Source organism: Nomascus leucogenys, chromosome 19, assembly GCF_006542625.1.
Source record: "Nomascus leucogenys isolate Asia chromosome 19, Asia_NLE_v1, whole genome shotgun sequence".
Lineage (NCBI taxonomy): Eukaryota > Metazoa > Chordata > Mammalia > Primates > Hylobatidae > Nomascus > Nomascus leucogenys.
Genome location: NC_044399.1, coordinates 58,182,768 through 58,201,699, shown reverse-complemented (window position 1 = coordinate 58,201,699; position 18,932 = coordinate 58,182,768). Strand labels below are relative to the sequence as shown.

The window sequence follows — 18,932 nt, the reverse complement described above, 5'->3', positions numbered from 1 at the left end:
CCGGCAGCTCACCCTAGAGGAAGGGAGTCAGTTTTTTTTTTTTTTTTGAAACAGGGTCTTGCTCTGTTGCCCAGGCTGGAGTGCAGTGGCACAAACACAGCTCACTGCAGTCTTGACCTCCTGGGCTCAAGCCATCCTCCTGCCTCAGACACCCAAGTAGCTATGACCACAGGTGAGCACCACCACACCTGGCTAATTTTTGTTTTCATAGAGATAGGGTTTTGCTATGTTGCCCTGCCTGGTCTCAAACTCTTGGGCTCAAGTGATCCTCCTGCCTCAGCCTCCTAAGGTACTGAGATTATAGGCATGAGCCACCAGTCCTGGCAGTAGGTAGGTCAGTCTTTAGAGGTGACCTTCAGCTGGTGAAGGCCAGGGCCTCAAACTAGTTCTCTCTCTAGTCCTTTCAGACATCATCAGACATTTCAGCCCTTCTGTTCCAGTGCCTGTGTGCCACACTGGAAAGAGAGTCGTACCCCACAATGGTGCTGAGTAAGTTCCCTTTCTGTCTCTCTCTGGGGTTATGTATTCCTACTGGCCTTCAACATATAGGTGGGAGGATTTGGGGGGCTGGCAAAGTCAAAGAGGCTTAAAAATAGAAGTATTTAAGTCAAAGCCCAAATGCCCCCTCAAGCTGATTTCAGTTTGCCTGATGAGCCTCATTTTGAAAAGCAGGTCAGTGCCCACCCTTCAGAAGCCAGGGGTGGGTAAAGCTCAGAGACTGGCGTCTGAGCTACGGCAAGGGGCAAGCTTCCAGCCCTTGACAAAATAACATTTAGCTGATTTTTCTCTGTTTCCCTCCCTCTGCGTAGAGACTTGTGGATTCAGGCTCAAGAACTGGTGAGAAACATGAAAGAGAACCTGGTAAGCATCCATCCAACTCTGGCATGGCTGGGCTGCCTGGCTTTGCCGCAAGGCGGGCAGACCAAAGTGATGATGGCCCTGGTACCATTTTACCATGAACTCGGCAACCAGTGTGGCCTGGGTTCTTTAAAAAATGTCTTTGCCATTCTCTGGTGGTCATTAAAGGAAAGGACCAATTCTTTTTTGTTGTTGTTAATTTTTATTGATTTATTTATTTACTTTGATACCAGTTATGGGACTGGCTAATTTTTATATTTTTGGTAGAGACGGGGTTTTGCCATGTTGCCCAGGCTGGTCTCAAACTCCTGGGCTCATGCATTCTGCCCGCCTCGGCCTCCTAAAGTGCTGAAATTACAGGATGAGTCATAATGCTCAGCCAAAAGGACCCATCCTGTTCAGAATGGTTTTCCGTGTGGTCCTGCTGAAAGTCAACAGATGAACTAAATGACTTCTCCCAAAGGGAGGTGGTGGAGAGCTTCAGTTCCAGGTGAGACTGGTTTGAGTTTGAATCTTGAATTCTCCATCTATTAGCTGTATGATGTTGGGTAAGGCACTTACCTCCCTAAACCTCAGTTTTTCTATTTATGAAATGGGGTGATAAAAGAGCTGCAGCATAGGATTTTGGGAGCATTAAATGAGATATTGGATGTGCCTGGCACAGACTCAATACATAATATAAAAGCCTGTAGCTTGCATTGTTATTGTAGTGGTGATTGCTGTTATTAATAATTACTGTATTAATTTTATTTCTGAGTGTGGAGGCCTCTGTCGCATACATGCTGGGTGCCTTGGTACCACTCTCCTAACAGTTCGTATACTATTTACTCGATAACCTATATAAGTTTGTAATAAGCATCCTTCGATCTTTTGTGCTGCTCTTATGGGCAAGTATCAAACCAAGGCAAGCCTTGCTAGCAAACTGTATCTAACCAAGCACTGAGCCTGGACTGCTGAAACCAAGGGAAGCTGCTGTCTCAGCCAGCCATGCATACATTAAAGAGTTCAGGAAGTGAAGTGAAGGTCATTCTAAGGCATATAAGGACAGGGACTAGAGCAGGAGCTACACCATAAAGTTTGTTTTCCTTGAACAGGAGAATTCCAGAATTTCTGAAATAATGATTATTCTATAAAATAGAGAAGAGACCCTGTGTCTAACCCTGTAATTTTCCAGATGAGGAAACTGAAGTTCCCAGAAGTCATGTGACCTGTGCAAGTTCACACAGCTAGTTAGAGCCAAAATCTAAAGTGGCTGCTTCACAGTCCAGTGTTCCTCAACTACATTGTGCTGCCTCTTAAAAAACCAAAGTTTGTTTTCTGGTTACACAAGAAATGCATGTTCATAACTGAAAAAAATCAGAAAACACAGATAAGCATAAAGTAAAACCATCCTTAATCCTAATAACCCAAAGATAATTATGGTTAATAACTTGGTGTAATTACCTTCCATATTTTTTCCTAGCATATATATCTTTATATATTTTATAAAACAGGGATGTTACTGGATAAAGATGTTGTTCTTTGTTGTTTTTGTCTTTTTGTTTTTTTGTTTTGTTTTTTTTGAGATGGAGTTTCGCTCTTGTTGCCCAGGTTGGAGTGCAATGGTGCGATTTCAAGTGATTGTCCTGCCTCAGCCTCCCAAGTAGCTGGGATTACAGGCATGCACCACCATGCCCGGCTAATTTTGTATTTTTAATAGAGATGGGGTTTCTCCATGTTGGTCAGGCTGGTCTCGAACTCCCAACCTCAGGTGATCCGCCCAACTCGGCCTCCCAAAGTGCTGGGATTACAGGCATGAACCACCGCACCCAGCCAGAGATACTTTTTATAACCTACTTTTCTCAATAGATTAGTTCCCATGATAATTACATTTTTCAGCATCATTTTAAAAGCTACATAGTGTTTCATCTCATGAGTGTTCCACAGTTTACACAGCAGTCCCCTGTTTTGGACATTTATGTCGTTTCCAGTTTTTCCTTCTTATGCATAAGGCTTCATCATTGTAGCTGAATCATTCTTCTATCCTTGTTTCCTTAAACTATATTTGGGGAAATGAAATAATTAGATCAAAAGGTGTGTCTTTCAACTTAAAAAAAGTTTTGGATATATTTTGTCAATCTGGAGCAGTTATACAACTTTAAACTCCTGCCATATACTACTGTTGAAAAAAATTCATACATGAGTTTTTCAGGGATAGGTGTATGAAATGGAAAGACATGAAAACAAAGACATTGTTTTGGTTCAAGGTCTTACTACAATCTCCTTTTCATGCTGTTGCCCTTTTCTTCAGCAACTTGACTTTCAATTTGACTGGAAGCTCATCAATGTGTTCTTCAGTAATGCAAGCCAATGTCACCTGTGCCCCTCTGCTCAACAGGTAAATGGCAGCCTTGGGGACTGAGGGATTACTGATGCTGGGGTGGAGAGGGAGTGAACTAAACATGCCTGATTACCCGAACCCCAGCTGTCAGGATGGGGCTAATGCCACCTATTTTAGAACATGGATGGATGGATGGATGGATGGATGGACAGGCAGACAGACAGTCAGATACTCAAAGAAACATACGCTTGAACAGGCATTTTGTGGGTTTTATTGCTTCAATTTTTTTATTGTGATAAAATACACATAAAGTTGACCATCTTAATCATTTTAAGTGTACAGTTCAGTGACATTAGATAATTCATAATGTTGTACATATGACGTGCATTCATAACTGTCACAAGGAACAGGTGTTTTTTACTTACCATCCCTCATATCAGGAAAAGGAAATAGAGGCATAGATAAGCTGGGTCAACAGTCATTCCGCAACTGAGAAAATTAGCATCCTAGTTGGTTAAAAACCTCTTGCCTCTTAATTCTGATTTCATGTAAGTTCCAAATTTAGGAAATAAAGCAGGGTGCATACCATCCCCACCCCTTGGCCCATGAATTCTATTTGTAGTGATAAGGCTGCTGTTTATTGAAGTAGACTGTATCTTCCAAGTGTTTTGGCTTTTCTGGAAACAGGACATGATGCATGTGGTCTCATTTATTATTTATGTAGGTGAATATCTATGACTTAAGTCTTTACTGAAGATCATTCAGATTAGGATCAGTTGAAAGTGTAAGGGGTGGTTTAGAAATCTAAGCCATGGTGAAATGGCATCTGGACTCTTCTTCAGGATCCTGAAGACTGGCTGCTACCACGCTGGCCCTGCCACTTGTGGGACCAGCTTGTCCTCTTCGCCACCCTCCAGGCCAGGGCACAGGCATGGTGGAGCTTCTGGAGGTGGTGGTTTCTTTTCTGTGCCCCTATCCTACAATAGATACTCTTGCCTTCCTTCAAGTGCCCCACACTCCCACTGACTCCAGGCCCACCATCAAAACTCCCCTTCCTTTAGTGATGTCAAGCTTTGGGAGAACATTGATGGAAATCCACCTTCCTGACTAGCTCTCATTGGCCAGTATTCCTGTACCGTTCCTGGGTTTCTAGCATATACATAATGAATATTTATTGTTCCAGTTTATGCTGTTTTCTCCAGTGCCAAGTGAAATTTACATGCCTCGTTTGTTCTCTGCACAGCCCTCCATTTTGGTCATTTTGCATTACTTCATGAATGTATGCATTCATGCATTGACATGCTCAAGCATTTAGACATTGGTGCATTCCTCTCTATACTCATTAATTCATGACATTAACTCATGCATTTATGCAGTCACGCACTGAAGTGTTCAAGCATTTAGACATTGCTGCATTCTTCTATGTATTCACTAATAGAATCATTCATCCATAAGTTATATTCATGTATAAATTCATTTTCTCATCTTACATGCAGACACATGCTATTGTATTTGTGATTAGTTTGTTCATGATAGCATTATGATTTTTTAAAATGTATGAATGCATTTATGAATACTTAGACTCATTGATGATTTTTCCATATACTTTGTCTTGTGTTTAAACATTCCTACATAAATTCTTGCATGCTTTCATGTATTTATGCCTTCAAGCATTCTTGAATACATGTTGTATTCTTGTGCACATGTATTCATCTACATATTTGTATTTTTAGTTATGCAAGCAATACGCAAATATTTTCCTTCTAAAAACTAAAACATCAGTTAAAGCAAAATATGTATCCTTTTGGCCACCTCCCTAATCCTCTCTCCCTTTTTCTTTGCAAACCTCTTACATATCTATAAATCCAAGCCTTATTTTGCATGCATGTGTGTATGAGAGAGATTTAATATAAATAGTGTTATATTGTGTGTACTACTGAACAATTTTTTTCACTAACCAAGTATTGTTGAAATCTAGTCATGTTGATACATATGGAATGAGTTTATTTCTCTTCCATGAGTATTTTGCTGTGTAAATTTACTGCATTTTATTTCACCATTAGGTATTTCTAGTTTTTCACTATTATAAGCAATGCTACAATAAACAGTCTTGCTCATTTACTTGACTATGTGGAAGAGTTTTCCTAAATACAGTGATTTTCAAATTGTGGACTGAAGTACATTAGTGAGTCAAAAAATCAGTTTAAAGAATTGCAACCAACATTATAAAAAAAAAAGAGAATAGAATAAACTCTAAAATCTTTGAGTTCATTGCATACGTAGTAAGGTAAGTATTGGTTAATGAGATTTTTTGCATCATTTCTATATGGATACTTGTACTGGATTGGGATGTGAAACACATGTCACACTGTGGGTCAAGATAAAAGCAGTCTCAAGAGCTGGGCACAGTGGCTGACGCCTGTAATCCCAGCACTTTAGGAGGCCAAGGCAGGTGGATCACAAAGTTAGGAGTTTGAGACCAGCCTGGCCAATATGGTGAAACCCTGTCTCTACTAAAAATACAAAAATTAGCTGGGCATGGTGGCAGGCACCTGCAGTCCCAGCTACTCGGGAGGCTGAGCAGAAGAATCACTTGAACCCGGGAGGCAGAGGTTGCAGTGAGCCAAGATTGCACCACTGCACTCCAGCCTCGGCGACAGAGAGAGACTCTGTCTCAAAAAAAAAAAAAAAAGAAAAGAAAAAAACAGTCTCAAGAAAAGCGCCTGGAGTCGATTCCTATACCAGTCATTAGGTGTGCACACTTTGGGTTTTAATAGGCTCTGCCTCCTAATTGCCCTCCAAAGTGGCTGAACTCTCATATTTCCACCAGTGGCAGTGAGCACCTATTCTCTACAACCTTCCCAACACTTGTTCTCAGACTTAATGGTTTTTGTCAACATGAGAAATTCCTGCAAGATCTAGTCATGTTGATTACATATGAATTGAGTTTATTCACACTTAGAAGCTCGCACTTTTAATTGGTTCAAAACATATGACAAAAGTAGTGCCGCCTCATTTTTAAACAGCTGTAAACCAATAACTTGATGTCCATAAATTTAGCTAATTATAGCAACACCTGCTAGCATCCACTCAAATTCCCTCTTTATTCTATTTCTTCTTCCATCTTGATTTTTCCTGTTGCATAAAAACCACCAAGGCTTTGATGCCTGGAATAAATCTCACCTCCACTTCCACTTCCCCCGGAGGCCCTGTGGCTCCTAGGCCTGGCTCCTTTGGCCTCCTGGCCAGGCCCGCTGGTGTTGCCCTTCTCACAGCCCACACCCACACTCACCTCCTCGTGGTACCTCTGGCCACACCTCCCTGTTTAAGCTAATCCTGTGGTGTAGCTCAGCATCCTCATTTGAGAAGTTCTTACGTGGCATTTTTATTTTTCTGAAAGCACATCTCAGGTGTAAGCTCTCCCTTGGTGGTTGTAAAAATGTGCTCTGTAGATGGCCGGGCATGGTGGCTCATGCCTGTAATCTCAGAACTTTGGGAGGCCAAGGCAGGTGGATTGCTTGAGGTTAGGAGTTAGAGACCAGCCTGGCCAACGTGGTAAAACCCCGTCTCTACCAAAAACACAAAAATTAGCTGGGTGTGGTGGCGCATGCCTGTAGTCCCAGCTACTCGGGAGGCTGAGGCAGGAGAATCACTGAACCCAGGAAGTGGAGGCTGCAGTGAGCCGAGATCATACCACTGCTCTCCAGCCTGAGCAAGAGAGTGAGACTCTGTCTTTAAAAACAAAACAAAACAAATGCTCTGTAGAGACCCAGGGGCCACTGGAGATCCCTCTGTGGGCAAATGCTGAGAAGATGGGCACCAGCTGCCACCTGACCTTACAGAGCAGGTGTCAAGGGTTTCCAAAAAGTTCACACGAGAAAAACATGTTTTACCATTAAGAGGAAATGTTGAGCTACTGTCCTGCCCCATAGGACCTGAATTCTCTTCCCCTGTGGAGAACTTTGGGCTCCTTTAATGGGAAATAAACAAGGGCCTGTGTCCACAGTTGTTCTTTAGGAGTTTCTTATGACCAAAGTCAGAGAGTCAAGTCAGGAACTATCCATTAGGTGTGACAATGGCTCTGAAGGCAGGTGCTTCAGAGGTAAATGATAACCTGGCTCACAGCAGTGACCTGAGGATGCTTTTTGGGTCTGGACACTTGCTTACTGCTCTCTAGTTAAATTTAGCTTTATTAATGAGTAATGTTTTAAAATCAGAAGAAAAAAAAAGCTGATAAGAAAACAGACACATTTATCCCTTGTAAATGTTTCTAGCTACAGGTGGCAGCCTTTTGGAGGGTACACTGGCGTGTGATTCAAGAAACCTAAAAGTGTTTCTAGTGTTTGACTGAATAATCCCATTCCTTGGTATAAATCCCAAGAAAATAATTTATTAGAAAGAGTTAAGTCGGGTCTCAGGCACATGTTTGATAATAGACATTCTTCCAAACCAGGGGGCAAATGATACAAATGGAAATGTACAAGTTCATTTGAAGAAATCAGCTTTTTCCTGACTTTGGATTCTAGGAGTTTATTATGTATGACCTTATAGAGGAGGGACATCTTATAGGAGCATAATGTCTTCTACTGAGAAACGGGGACAGTTGGTGTCCCGAGCGACAACCGTGCAGTGCCTGAAATGACTGGGTGGGCCCCGATTCCCTCTGCAGCTGCAAGTAAACACCTTGACCAGGGGTTTCTACAGCAAGATTCGCACTCTAGGGAGAGCCACGCCAGGGTCCCCCGCCTCTCCAGGGACAGTGGATATGGTTCAGATGGGCAGCGTGGATGCCTCTAGACAGAGTTCCCCTGGGCTCTTCAGGAAGGAGAGGGTGATGTTTGATGTCATGGTCAGGGAGCGGCTCACTTAGGAGAAAACTAGACAGAAGCCAGCCTCACACCAAAGCAGGGACAGCCGGTGAAGGGGCAGAGAGACAGGGACACTGCATTTCCTCCCGTGCGGTGCCAGCCCGGGTGATTGACAGCTGTCTCCAGAGTCACTGCCTGTGTCCCCTCCGGGAAACAGAACAGCTCCTTGGCCTTCCTTGTCTTCCTGTCTGAGCCAAGTTGCCTTAGGGGACAGCCAGTCTGCAGGCAACTTAGGAGTTTGTCTTGTAATTTTTATTATTTTTCACATTGAAAAGGTAAAGCAGGCATGAGCCACTGCACCCAGCCTATAATCCCAGCACTTTGGGAGGCCGAGGTAGGTGGATCATTTGAGATCAGGAGTTTGAGACCAGCCTGGCCAACGTGGTGAAACCCTGTCTCTACTAAAAATACAAAAATTAGGTGGGCATGGTGGCAGGCTCTTGTAATCCCAGCTACTTAGGAGGTGGAGGTTGCACTGAGCCAAGATCGCACCACTGCACTCCAACCTGGGCAAAAGAGCGAGACTCCATCTCAAAAAAAAAAAAAAAAAAAGATAAAGCAGGGTCCATTTTGAGGTCCTTCGTTTGTTGATTTTCATGACCTGCAGGAAGGGGAGTGCTGTGTGTGTTGAGTGGGTGGGAGATGTCTTTAAATACTCAGGTGGCAGGGCCCACTCATACTCTTTCTCTAGGAACCCTTATCTTAGGGCAAACACAGCAAGAGAAAGGCTGGTAAGATAGGATCACAAGAAGGTTCCGAGGCCCATCTGGGGCATTGAATACGGGTTAATTGTATTTCCCTGTTGAACCTGATTTTCTTTGGGAAAAAGCGATTCCTCAAGTCTTTGGGAGTAAGTCTCCCGTCCCTCAGTGTGAGCTTCAGAATCACACCAGGTATTTCTGATCTTGCTCTGACCTTGAGTTTGCCCTTTCCTGATGGAACTTGTCACCTAGGGGGAGTTTGGTTTTTCCCAGGTGGATGATGGGTTGGGGAGAAAATGGATGAACAAAACGAAGACAAAACTAGGAAGCTCTGGGAACTCTATCCTCGTTTGTGGAATGCCAGGTCTAGATGGGGCTTTTGCCTGTGGTCTTGCTTGGCAGGGACAGGCCTGTCGTGAGTCTGGGTGGCCTCACCTTGTGGTCCTTCTGCAGGCACCCTCACTTAGCACGGTTCTCCTCTCACAGAATGGGCTTGCGGCGGGCGGCGTGGACGAGCTGATGGGGGTGCTGGACTACCTGCAGCAGGAGGTGAGGCCACGGGCCTAGGGCTTCCCCGAGGGCAGTGGGGCCCGTTTACCCTCACATGGCCTCCACCGGGGTGGGGAAATGGACCCCCGTGAGGGAGACTGGGACCCTCGGGAAAGGGGAAACTTTAGAGGACCTCATCTTCTCATCCTTTCGAATGAGAACATGGGCCAGAAGAGCACACTCCACTCCTGCAAAGGAAACTTCTGAGAGAAACTCGGCTCTTTCTTGAGTCCTCGGTGGCTCTGCTCTTCCCTAAGGCCTCTCTCTACCTGAGTCTGGGGCGAGGATGAGATGGAAGGGGCCTGAGGACCTTCAAGACCTTTCTTCTCAGTGACCGTGATGCTGCTGCAGGGTCTGAGAATTGGCTGGGGGTTGCTGTGGCTCTGCTTTCCACTTTGCTCCCCTGGAGGGCAGCTTTCTGCTGGAGGAGGCTGCAGGCCCATAGCCCCAGTGGTCTCACTTCCCTGTGGACACTGGTGGGAGGTGCCCCACCCACCGTGAGGGACAGAGTCCTGTTTCTGGATGGCACAGATGCAGGACTGGCAGCGTGGACTGACCCCAAACATCTCCCAAAGGATCATGCCCAGTTAACCAAGGGGAGGCCCATCACACTCAACCACACCCCAACAGGGCCCAAGCAGGAGTTCCAGAAAGCCCGGCAGCCATGGTGACTTGGCAAATACTCACCTCCCTCTCTGTTTGTCCTCCTAGGTCCCCAGAGCGTTTGTAAACCTGGTGGACCTCTCTGAGGTTGCAGAGGTCTCTCATCAGTATCACGGCACTTGGCTCAGGTAAAAGGGGAAGTGGAATGAGACACGCATCTGTGACACGGCTGTCACGTGTGTGGCCTGTGGGGGCCCTTCATGTGCCTTAATCTATGAGGGAGCCCTAAAGAACAGAGGCCAAGGGAGGCCGAGAAACACGTGCGAGCTCACACCTGAGCGAGTGGCAGAGTCAGGGTGGGGGCGGGCCCTCTGCCAAGCATTGTTTTGGGGACTGAGTCAAAGAATAAAATACTCAGTCTGGTTGATGTCATGCCAGAGGCTCTCATCGGTGCCAGAGTGATTTGAGAGTTCGCCTTGGCAAAACATCCATAAGCTAAGAAGTGTTACTTCTGGAAATTGGATAGAAAAACGTAGCCTAAATGTAGTTTAACTTCACAGAACTTGATTCCTATATATTTCTGAAAATGTTCATAGACTTTAAACTTTTTGGAGCCAAATCCTAAGAATTCTGGCTCTGGACCTAGAAAAGAAGTTCATGTGGAAAAAGTCAGGGCAAGGGCAGTGGAGAAAATAGGGTGCTGGAAAGGAGAGAAGGGGGGTGCCGAGGGGAAGGAGGGCTCTGAAGAGGACACAAGACAAAGAAGGTACGGGGGAGGGAAAGGAGAATGGGATGTGGGTGTCTGGTTTGAAGAGCAATGAGCGGGGAGGAGGAGGACTGAGAGATGAAGGGGGAGAAAGAGCTTCCCCTCTATCCCATACTCGCCACCTAGGAAGAGCTTTCCTCCATCCCATATCCACCCTCCAGGAAAAGCTTCCTTCTATCCCATACCCACCCCCAGGGAGAGCTTCCCTCCATCCCATACCCACCCCCTAGGGAGAGCTTCCCTCCATCCCATACCCCCACCATACCCACCCCTAGAGAGAGCTTCCCTCCATCCCATACCCACCCCCTAACCCATACCCACCCCCTAGAGAGAGCTTCCCTCCATCCCATACCCATCCCCTAACCCATACCCACCCCCTAGGGAGAGCTTCCCTCCATCCCATACCCACCCCCCAGGGAGAGCTTCCCTCCATCCCATACTCACCCCCTAACCCATACCCACCCCCTAGGGAGAGCTTCCCTCCATCCCATACCCACCGACCCCCTAGAAAGAATGTCCCTCCATCCAATACCCACCCCCCAGGAACAGCTTCCCTCCATCCCATACCCACCCCCCAAGAAGGGACCACCCACCCTCTATTCTTCTCAACATTTGTGTCCTCTAAGACTTAAGCTTCTTCGTCCCTTCTCTTTAAGCAACTCCTAGGCACCTTCTTCCATAAGAGGTGGGCTGGATGCACCCCCTTCCCCCACACTGCCTCCCCTATCTCATTCCTGGTGTGTTTTAACCTGCAGCCCTGCACCAGAGCCCTGTAATTGCTCAGAGAAGACCTCCCGGCTGGCCAAGGTGGTGATGCAGTGGTCTTATCAGGTGAGCCCACCCTGGGATCCCAGGCTGCTGGCTTACCGGGGTGGGGTGGTCGCCAAGGAGAACAGGAATGATAAGGACAATTAGTTGAGTTTGCTAATGTTAGGACTTCTCCAGCTGAATTCAGGACTGTCAGGAGCAAAGAGAGCTACTCTTGCTTCACATCGTGGTGGTGATTTCAGTATTCCTGCATGTAAAATGGGGCCTGCAGTACTGGTAGGGGTGCGAGTGGGGGGACAGTGGGGGTACTTGAGGCAAAAGATAGTGAGAAACTTTGAAGATTCATTCTGGAATGCTTTTGGTCATCAGTGCCACTTGTAGTATCACATCTGGGGCGGGTGAGCTGGTTTTGCCCAGTGTGCCTGTCCATAGCTTACAGCCCAAAGGCAAACCAAGGTTCCTGAAGATGCACATTCCAGTTCACAGAAGAGACCCCAAGAGAGGGTGAAGGGGTTGGGCGTGGTGGCTCATACCTGTAATCCCAGTATTTTGGAAGGCTGAGGCGGGCAGATCACTTGAGGTCAGGAGTTCAAGACCGGTCTGGGCAACATGGTGAAACTTCATCTCTACTAAACATACAAAAATTAGCTAGGCATGGTAGCATGCGCCTATAGTCCCAGCTACTTGGGAGGCTGAGGCAGGAGAAGTCGTTTGAGCTTGGGAGGTGGAGGTTGCAGCGAGCTGAGATTGCACCACTGCACTCCAGCCTGGGCAAGAGAGCGAGACTCCGTCTCAAAAATAAATAAATAAATAAATAAATAAGGGTGAAGGGCTCAATGAAAGCCACCATCCCTCTTAGCAAACAGCTCAAAGCACAGTTTCTGTTAGCATGTGTTAACATGATGACTTTTGCTTAAGAAGAAAATTGCATTTGAAGTTGCATGGCACCTCTCTCGCTCTGGAAATGACAACATTTTTTGAGTGGTTAAGGCGCCTGACTCTACCGAACTTAGCTCTTGAAGAGAGCAGGGGGCCCCACCACACGCTGGGCTGTCTTGTTGTTCCTAAGCTTCCAGAGAATATATTTTAGGTCTGTCTCTGGTATTACCTAATGCTGGTACTTCAGAGACAAATGAAAACTCAGCTTAGCTATCAAAGAGCCCTGAAGGGTGAGACAAGAGGGAGCTTCAGAACAGCACTTGAGAACAACGCAAGGAGCAGATCCTGTCCCAGGGCTGCTGAGAATGATTTGGTCAGGGCTGGGGCCGGCTCTGCCTCACTCATGTCCCTGGATGGGCACCTCTCTGGCTCCCTTTGCCAGGAAGCCTGGAACAGCCTCCTGGCCTCCAGCAGGTACAGTGAGCAGGAGTCCTTCACCGTGGTTTTCCAGCCTTTCTTCTATGAGACCACCCCATCTCTACCCTCGGTAAGTCAGGGCTGCATGGTGTATCAAGAGTGGTGGGGGCCGGGCATGGTGGCTCACTCCTGTAATCCCAGCACTTTGGGAGGCCGAGGTGAGCGGATTACTTGAGAGCAGGAGTTCGAGACCAACCTGGCCAACATGGTGAAACCCTGTCTCTCTACTAAAAATACAAAAATTAGCCAGGCATAATGGTGGGTGCCTGTAATCCCAGCTACTGGGGAGGCTGAGGCACGAGAATCGTTTGAACCTGGGAGGCAGAGGCTGCAGTGAGCTGAGATCCTGCCACTGCACTCCAGCCTGGGCAATGGAACAAGACTCAGTCTCAAAAAAAAAAAAAGTGTGAAGAGTGTAGTGGGGAGGAGGCCTGGGCCATACCTCTGTTCCTGCCCCCTGTCCCACAAGCCTCAGCCCAGTTCAGCTCTCCTGAACCCAGGATGCATAGTCTTAGGGGAAATACCCCCATATTATACTTTCCTGTACAATTTTCTCACAGGGTTGAACAACCCCCATGAAATGGGCTGTTAGAGGCAGGGCAGCCCAGGGTGAATGGGCTAGCTTCCCATCCTGGCTCTGGGGTGACCGGCTTTGTGACCTTGGACAAGGTGTTGAACTCTGTTCTGTAAAATCAGGGCTGTTTAGTAATATGTCTTCCCTCTTGGTGGCCATCAGGGCCACGTGAGTTAATACTTGGGGGGATGTAGAGTGGCATCTGGTGCTGGGGAAGTGCTCGCACCTCTTGGCCATCGTGGTTATTCCAAAGAGAATCTCCAGGGATGCCAGCTCTTGTCCCTCCTCCTGCACATTCCTCTCCATCCATCTCTGGAAGGGAGGGGAATCTGAGTTGCCCTTGCCCCCTCCCCCAGGCCACTGGGCAAGGGGCCACCCAGACCGTGTAGCACTTGGTCCACACTTGCTGACCGAGGTCTCTGCAGCCTCTAGGGCCTCAGTCCCGTGTCTGGGAACAGTCCCTCCCTCCAGGCTCCTGGCTCCTGCCTGTTGGAATCCTTGTGCCATCTCCACGCCATAAACGGTGTTTAAAGTGATGGTTTAAGAGGGTGAGGAGAAATATTAGCTCACATTCCCTTCCTTCATCCTCCTACTCAGATCACACCTGAATCATTTCCCTGCCACCCCCTCCTTCCACTGTTTAGTTCAGTGACAGAGAACCCCACGATGACGTGGAGCTGCCTGACGTGCCACCTGCTCCTGCAGGCCCTGACCTCAGGGCTCTGACCCCAGACGGTGGTCCCATAAGTGCCCCTGTTGTTGATGAGAGGAGGGGCTGAGAGAAAGGGCCTGGACAGATCAGGTCACCCCAACTCTATGCCAGAGAGAGCTTCAAACTGTGCAGCAGGTCCGTTGCATTCCTGGGGAGACAAAAGGTCCTGCTGTCAACTGGTTCTCTTTTAGGAGGACCCCCCACTCCAGGATCCTACCACGCTGGCCTGGCATCTCTGGAATAGGATGGTGAGTAGATGGGGCCTGGGGTGGGGCCCACAGAGGAGGGGCAGGGTCTCCACCACCTCTGAGCCCACCGTGCTGAGGAGGGGCTGCAGGGTGCCCCAGGATCCCAGGACAATGGTTCTGGGCCACCAGGGATGCTTCTGTCTCCTGGTGACGCCCCTCTCTGACTGCCTGAGAGTTTGCCTCGCCACAGGTGCTGCGCTGCAGCCAGGCCAGTGAGCAGCAAGGGTCTCACAGGAGCCTCAGCCCTGGTTTCCCAGAGGCAGGCCGTTTCTCAGAGTCTGTGTGGAAGACCTGCTTGAGTCAAGCACTGGGGAATGTGCTCCCCTCACCATTCCTGTCCAGCCTGCCCTCACACTTAGGCAGTGTTGTACCATTGTCAAGGCCCAAGGTGGTGTCTGGGACAAGCGTGGACTTCAGCGTGGTGAAGGCCTGGGTTGGAATGCGAAGCCCACCACTCACAAGCTCTGTGAACTCAGGTCTCAATGCTCTTTCTGCAAAATCCAGGTCAGCCACTGGCCCAACATAGCTAACACGCAGCTCGCTCCTGGCCTGTAGTAAGCACTCCACATGGGTTGGCCTTTTTACTGTAACAGGATTTCCCCAGATTCCAAAGGGCCCCCAGGGATATCTGGGATTAGTCAGAGGATGGAATGTGACATCAAGGCTTTGAACCTTTTCAGGGCATCAGACAGAGACCTGAATTTGCCATTTATTTTCTTCCCACCCAAGCTGCCTTATTTTTAGAATTCTAGTGACAGAAATTCATTTTTCTTCTTTTGTGGATCCATCTCCACAACTGACATACTGTGTTGAGTACCAGGGACAGCTGCATTTCAGCACACATGAGCCAGTGTGAAACAGAGTGTAGGGAGGGAAGGGGCACGGCCTCCGGCAGTCCCTGACACTGGAAACATACTGTCTGTCCTTTGAAGAAGGCATTTGAGTTCTCTGAACAGGGACGTTTCTCAGTGTGCCTGGCACTTGCAGGGAATATGTCCCCAGAAATCCACTTTGCTGCTGATCTCCCATGATGGGCAGAGAAGAGGAACCTGGCCCCTCCAGCAGGGACCGCTCTCCCAAGCCCTCTCTCAGGGAGAGGAGGGCTGATGATTCCAGCTCAGCCAAACCTCTCCTCTCCTGCCATCTTTCTCCCAACCAACAAAAGGACACCTGTGACATGGCTTGCCCTTGAAGGTGCCGTACCACCTTGTACCCTGCCCTTGTACCCTCCATGGTTCCAAGGAGGATACAAGAGACCCACCAAATGTGGCTTCTGTTCTCACCAGGCTTCAGGTATAGCTGGGAAGGGCCAGACAGCCCAGAGGAACAAGAGTCAACAGGGACTCAGCCAGCAGTGATATGCTGGGCCATGCACCAAGAAGCAATGTGAACAATGAGGCCAGGAGAGCCCATGAAGAGGGGATTTGAATGGGCTTTGTGAAATGTGTTGGAGGAGATCAGGGAGGGCGTTCCCAGGCAAAGGAACCTTTGTGAACAAAGGGCATGGAGAGAAGGATGCATCAGATGCAGCAGCAAGGGCAGGAGGAGGCCTGTCTGATAAGAGATACGGAGATAATAAGGCTCCAGCGTGAAAGGAGCCCTTGAGCACCAGACAGAGAAGCTGGAGAGGGCAGGTCCAGGGAGAGGGCTGGATTCCTATCCCTTTCTCCTTTCATCATGCTATTTGTCCTTGATGTTGGTGGCAATAGCAATAATAACCACCTTTACAGAGCTGCCGGGTGATAGTCCCATGCATACAAATAAGGTACACTCCACATATCGTCTCTTAAAACGACTCGAGGGTCAGGATGAGCACGTACACAGGAATGGAAGGTCTCACCCTCAAGGCCAAAGGCCTGCGACACAGAGAGTGTCACAAGGGCTTAGAAGAGAACGAGGATGTGGCTTTCCTAGGTAAGCAGTGACCTCACTCCACACCCATACAACAAGTCCAGTCTCCCAGTGCAAACCCCAAGCTTCCTGCAGCCTCAGCCAGCACGGACATGGGGGGCAGGGAGAGACAGGATAGGGGGTTCCCCAAGCATTCCCAGTCCGTCGTTTCCTCACGAGCAAAATGCCAGACCATCCCACAGTTCCCGGACCCAGCACAGCTGCTGGAACACATCAGAAGCTCCTGCAGACCCGAATTCAGCCATGAGAAGCGACGGGTGTAACAGGTTAGGGCAAAGGGCACTGGACGGGAGCCAGAAAACCTGGGCTCTGATTTCAGTCCCACTTTCAGTGGTTTCTTGAGGCAAGTCACATGGCCTTTCAGGGTGTCCACTTTCTCTACCTGCCAAAAAGGTCTAAGCACCCTTAGCCAGCACCTGAGGGCTTATGAAAATACGGGGAGGCATTGGGCTCCTTCCTACCCTTGGTTTCGCTAATTGCGTCCTCCAGGCGTGGGGAGGGCAGGAGTCTGTGCCACCACATCTGTGATTCTTTGCTGGGCTGGACTGGGACATCAAGGTGGAAGGCAGGTGTGCCTGTTCTATGTCTACCCTCGCAGACACACAGAGCCCGGGTGAGGGCTGCCCTCTGTGTGGGGAGCAGAGAGGGACTGGCAGAATCCCCATGATCACAGGGAGTCCAGGTCCATTACTCTGTCCTCAACCACCCCCGGACACAGCTGTAGGGAAGGAGGATAGCTCTCAGCTCTGCAGCCCGCGAAGCCACATACCCAGACCATGTCAGCATCCTCCCTCCCTCCCTCATCCTCCAAGCCCTAGCACAGGTGAGCATTGAGGACCAGCCAAGGAAAAGCTCCACACACCAGCATGGGAGGTGACAGCAGCCGCATCTAAACACGCCTGGAACCGTCCTGGCTGAGTGAGGCCTCCAGGCTGAAGCTTGCACTCCTGGTGCCAAGCCGAGGAGGATTTTGTGTCTGGAACACAGTTCATTCCCTAGGCCCTTTCTGCTGCTGCCTCAATAATTTCTGGTAATTCTTGTACATCAGTTGTTTTGAAGGGACCCACCTTTAGGGAACTGATATCCCTGGCCCTCTCAGCAATCACTGACCCCACCTTATGCCAAATCTACACCAGATGCCCAAGCCACAGGCAGAATAAGGAACTTGGGGATTGCTCACAGTCCAGGGAGGATTCTGCTGCTCGGAGAGGATTTTTAAGGCCATCGCCCTCACCCCTCCCACGCTGCAGTTCATTCCTCGGTGGCAGGGAAGCCGTGCTGGGGAGATGTGCAGAGTGGGGTGGAAGCCCAGACCGGCCCCGGTTGTCCCTGGAGTAAATAGCGCACGTGCATTTATGGGCCCCACAGCGTGGCAGGAGAAAGAGGCACACACGAGGAGTTATTTGAAGTAATTGTGTCGTTTCCATCCTCTCTGGGTATTGGGGATGCAGGAGAAGAAAGGGTCAGAGCCAGTGTAAAGGGAATGAATGGAAGCAAGGAGGATGGAGGGAACTCCTAAAGAGACATTTAGGACAAAGTTCTCAATGGATATGGGTTTCTTGGGAAAACCTATGAATTTTCCTTCTTTGAGGCCCTTTTAAAAAAAATAGGCTCTGCTTTATCCACTTTACCAGAGTCATTTAGATATGGTTCTTTCAAGGTTTCTTTCCGGATTCCATTATGGATTAAATTCTTGAAAGGTTGGAGAAATGTGGGCATGGTGGCTCATGCTTGTAATCCCAGCACTTTGGGAGTCCGAGGCAGGAGGAATGCTTAAACCCAGGAGTTTGAGAACAGCCTGGGCAACATGGCAAAAACCCCGCCTCTACTACAGTGCAAGAAATTAGCTGGGTATGGTGGCACACACCTATAGTCGCAGCTACTCAGGAAGCAGAGGTGGGAGAATCACCGGAGCTCAGGAAGTCAAGGCTGCAATGAACTGTGATCGCACCACTGCACTCCAGTCTGAGCAATGAGAGTGAGACCCTGTCTCCAAAAAAAAAAAAAAAAAATTGGGGAAGAGAAGGTGGCAAGACAGATCAGTACCTGGCCCTCACCCAGGCCTGCTCAATACTTCCTTTGACAGCTGCCTTGAATGTTCCAGGTGGAACCTTGTTTCTAGGAGCGGCCACCATCAGAATAAAGCAGAAAGAAGCATGGAGTCCATTTCCTCTCCTAGGCCTTGAGCTAGAGAGTTGTCACTCCTTTTCCAAATGTTCAGCTAATTATACCTCCTTATCTGATTCTCCTTCAGTCTGGCTGAAGAGCCAATTCCACTAAGGGTAAAGTTCTTTTCTTGTTTCTTGCTTACTGGGGCACAGATGCTGGGGTAAGATACCGCTGAGGAATCTGAAATCCTCATGAAGGTTGGTAGAAGCTGTGACTGAGCCAGACAGGCTGCCCCATCCAGTAGCTTCCCATGTCCCTTGGCAGAGTCATTGGAAGGGGAGGTGAGGGCCAGAGGTACCACCAGAGCCTAGCAGCTGTGGGCAGCCAGATGACAGTAAAACTGGTTCTCAAACAGTAGGAAATAGCCCATGCAGAAGAAAATCTGCAATCCCTCCAAGCCATTGCATTTTTCTTTGTAAGTGTTTATATATGTATAATGAACATTTAAAAATAACAAAAACAACTTTTAAAAAAATCCCTCCCTCCCTCTAGTTCTTTAACGACTTCACCTATGTCTAATGCTTTTACT

The 18,932-nt window shown here is 48.3% G+C and overlaps 1 protein-coding gene across 2 annotated transcripts in view; it reads left to right on the top strand.

Annotated features, from left to right (window-relative positions):
- PLB1 (phospholipase B1) overlaps window positions 1–18,932 on the top strand; it is a 154,208-nt gene that overhangs the window by 33,120 nt on the left and 102,156 nt on the right. The window contains exons 7-14 of one of the 2 annotated variants that reach the window (XM_030799599.1): window positions 399–489; window positions 810–861; window positions 3,149–3,235; window positions 9,234–9,296; window positions 10,008–10,087; window positions 11,421–11,496; window positions 12,755–12,859; window positions 14,267–14,323. In XM_030799599.1, coding sequence (XP_030655459.1) covers window positions 399–489; window positions 810–861; window positions 3,149–3,235; window positions 9,234–9,296; window positions 10,008–10,087; window positions 11,421–11,496; window positions 12,755–12,859; window positions 14,267–14,323 — 611 coding nt within the window. Of the gene's footprint in view, window positions 1–398; window positions 490–809; window positions 862–3,148; window positions 3,236–9,200; window positions 9,297–10,007; window positions 10,088–11,420; window positions 11,497–12,754; window positions 12,860–14,266; window positions 14,324–18,932 lie in introns of both variants that reach the window. The other variant, XM_030799600.1, reaches the window with a different exon arrangement.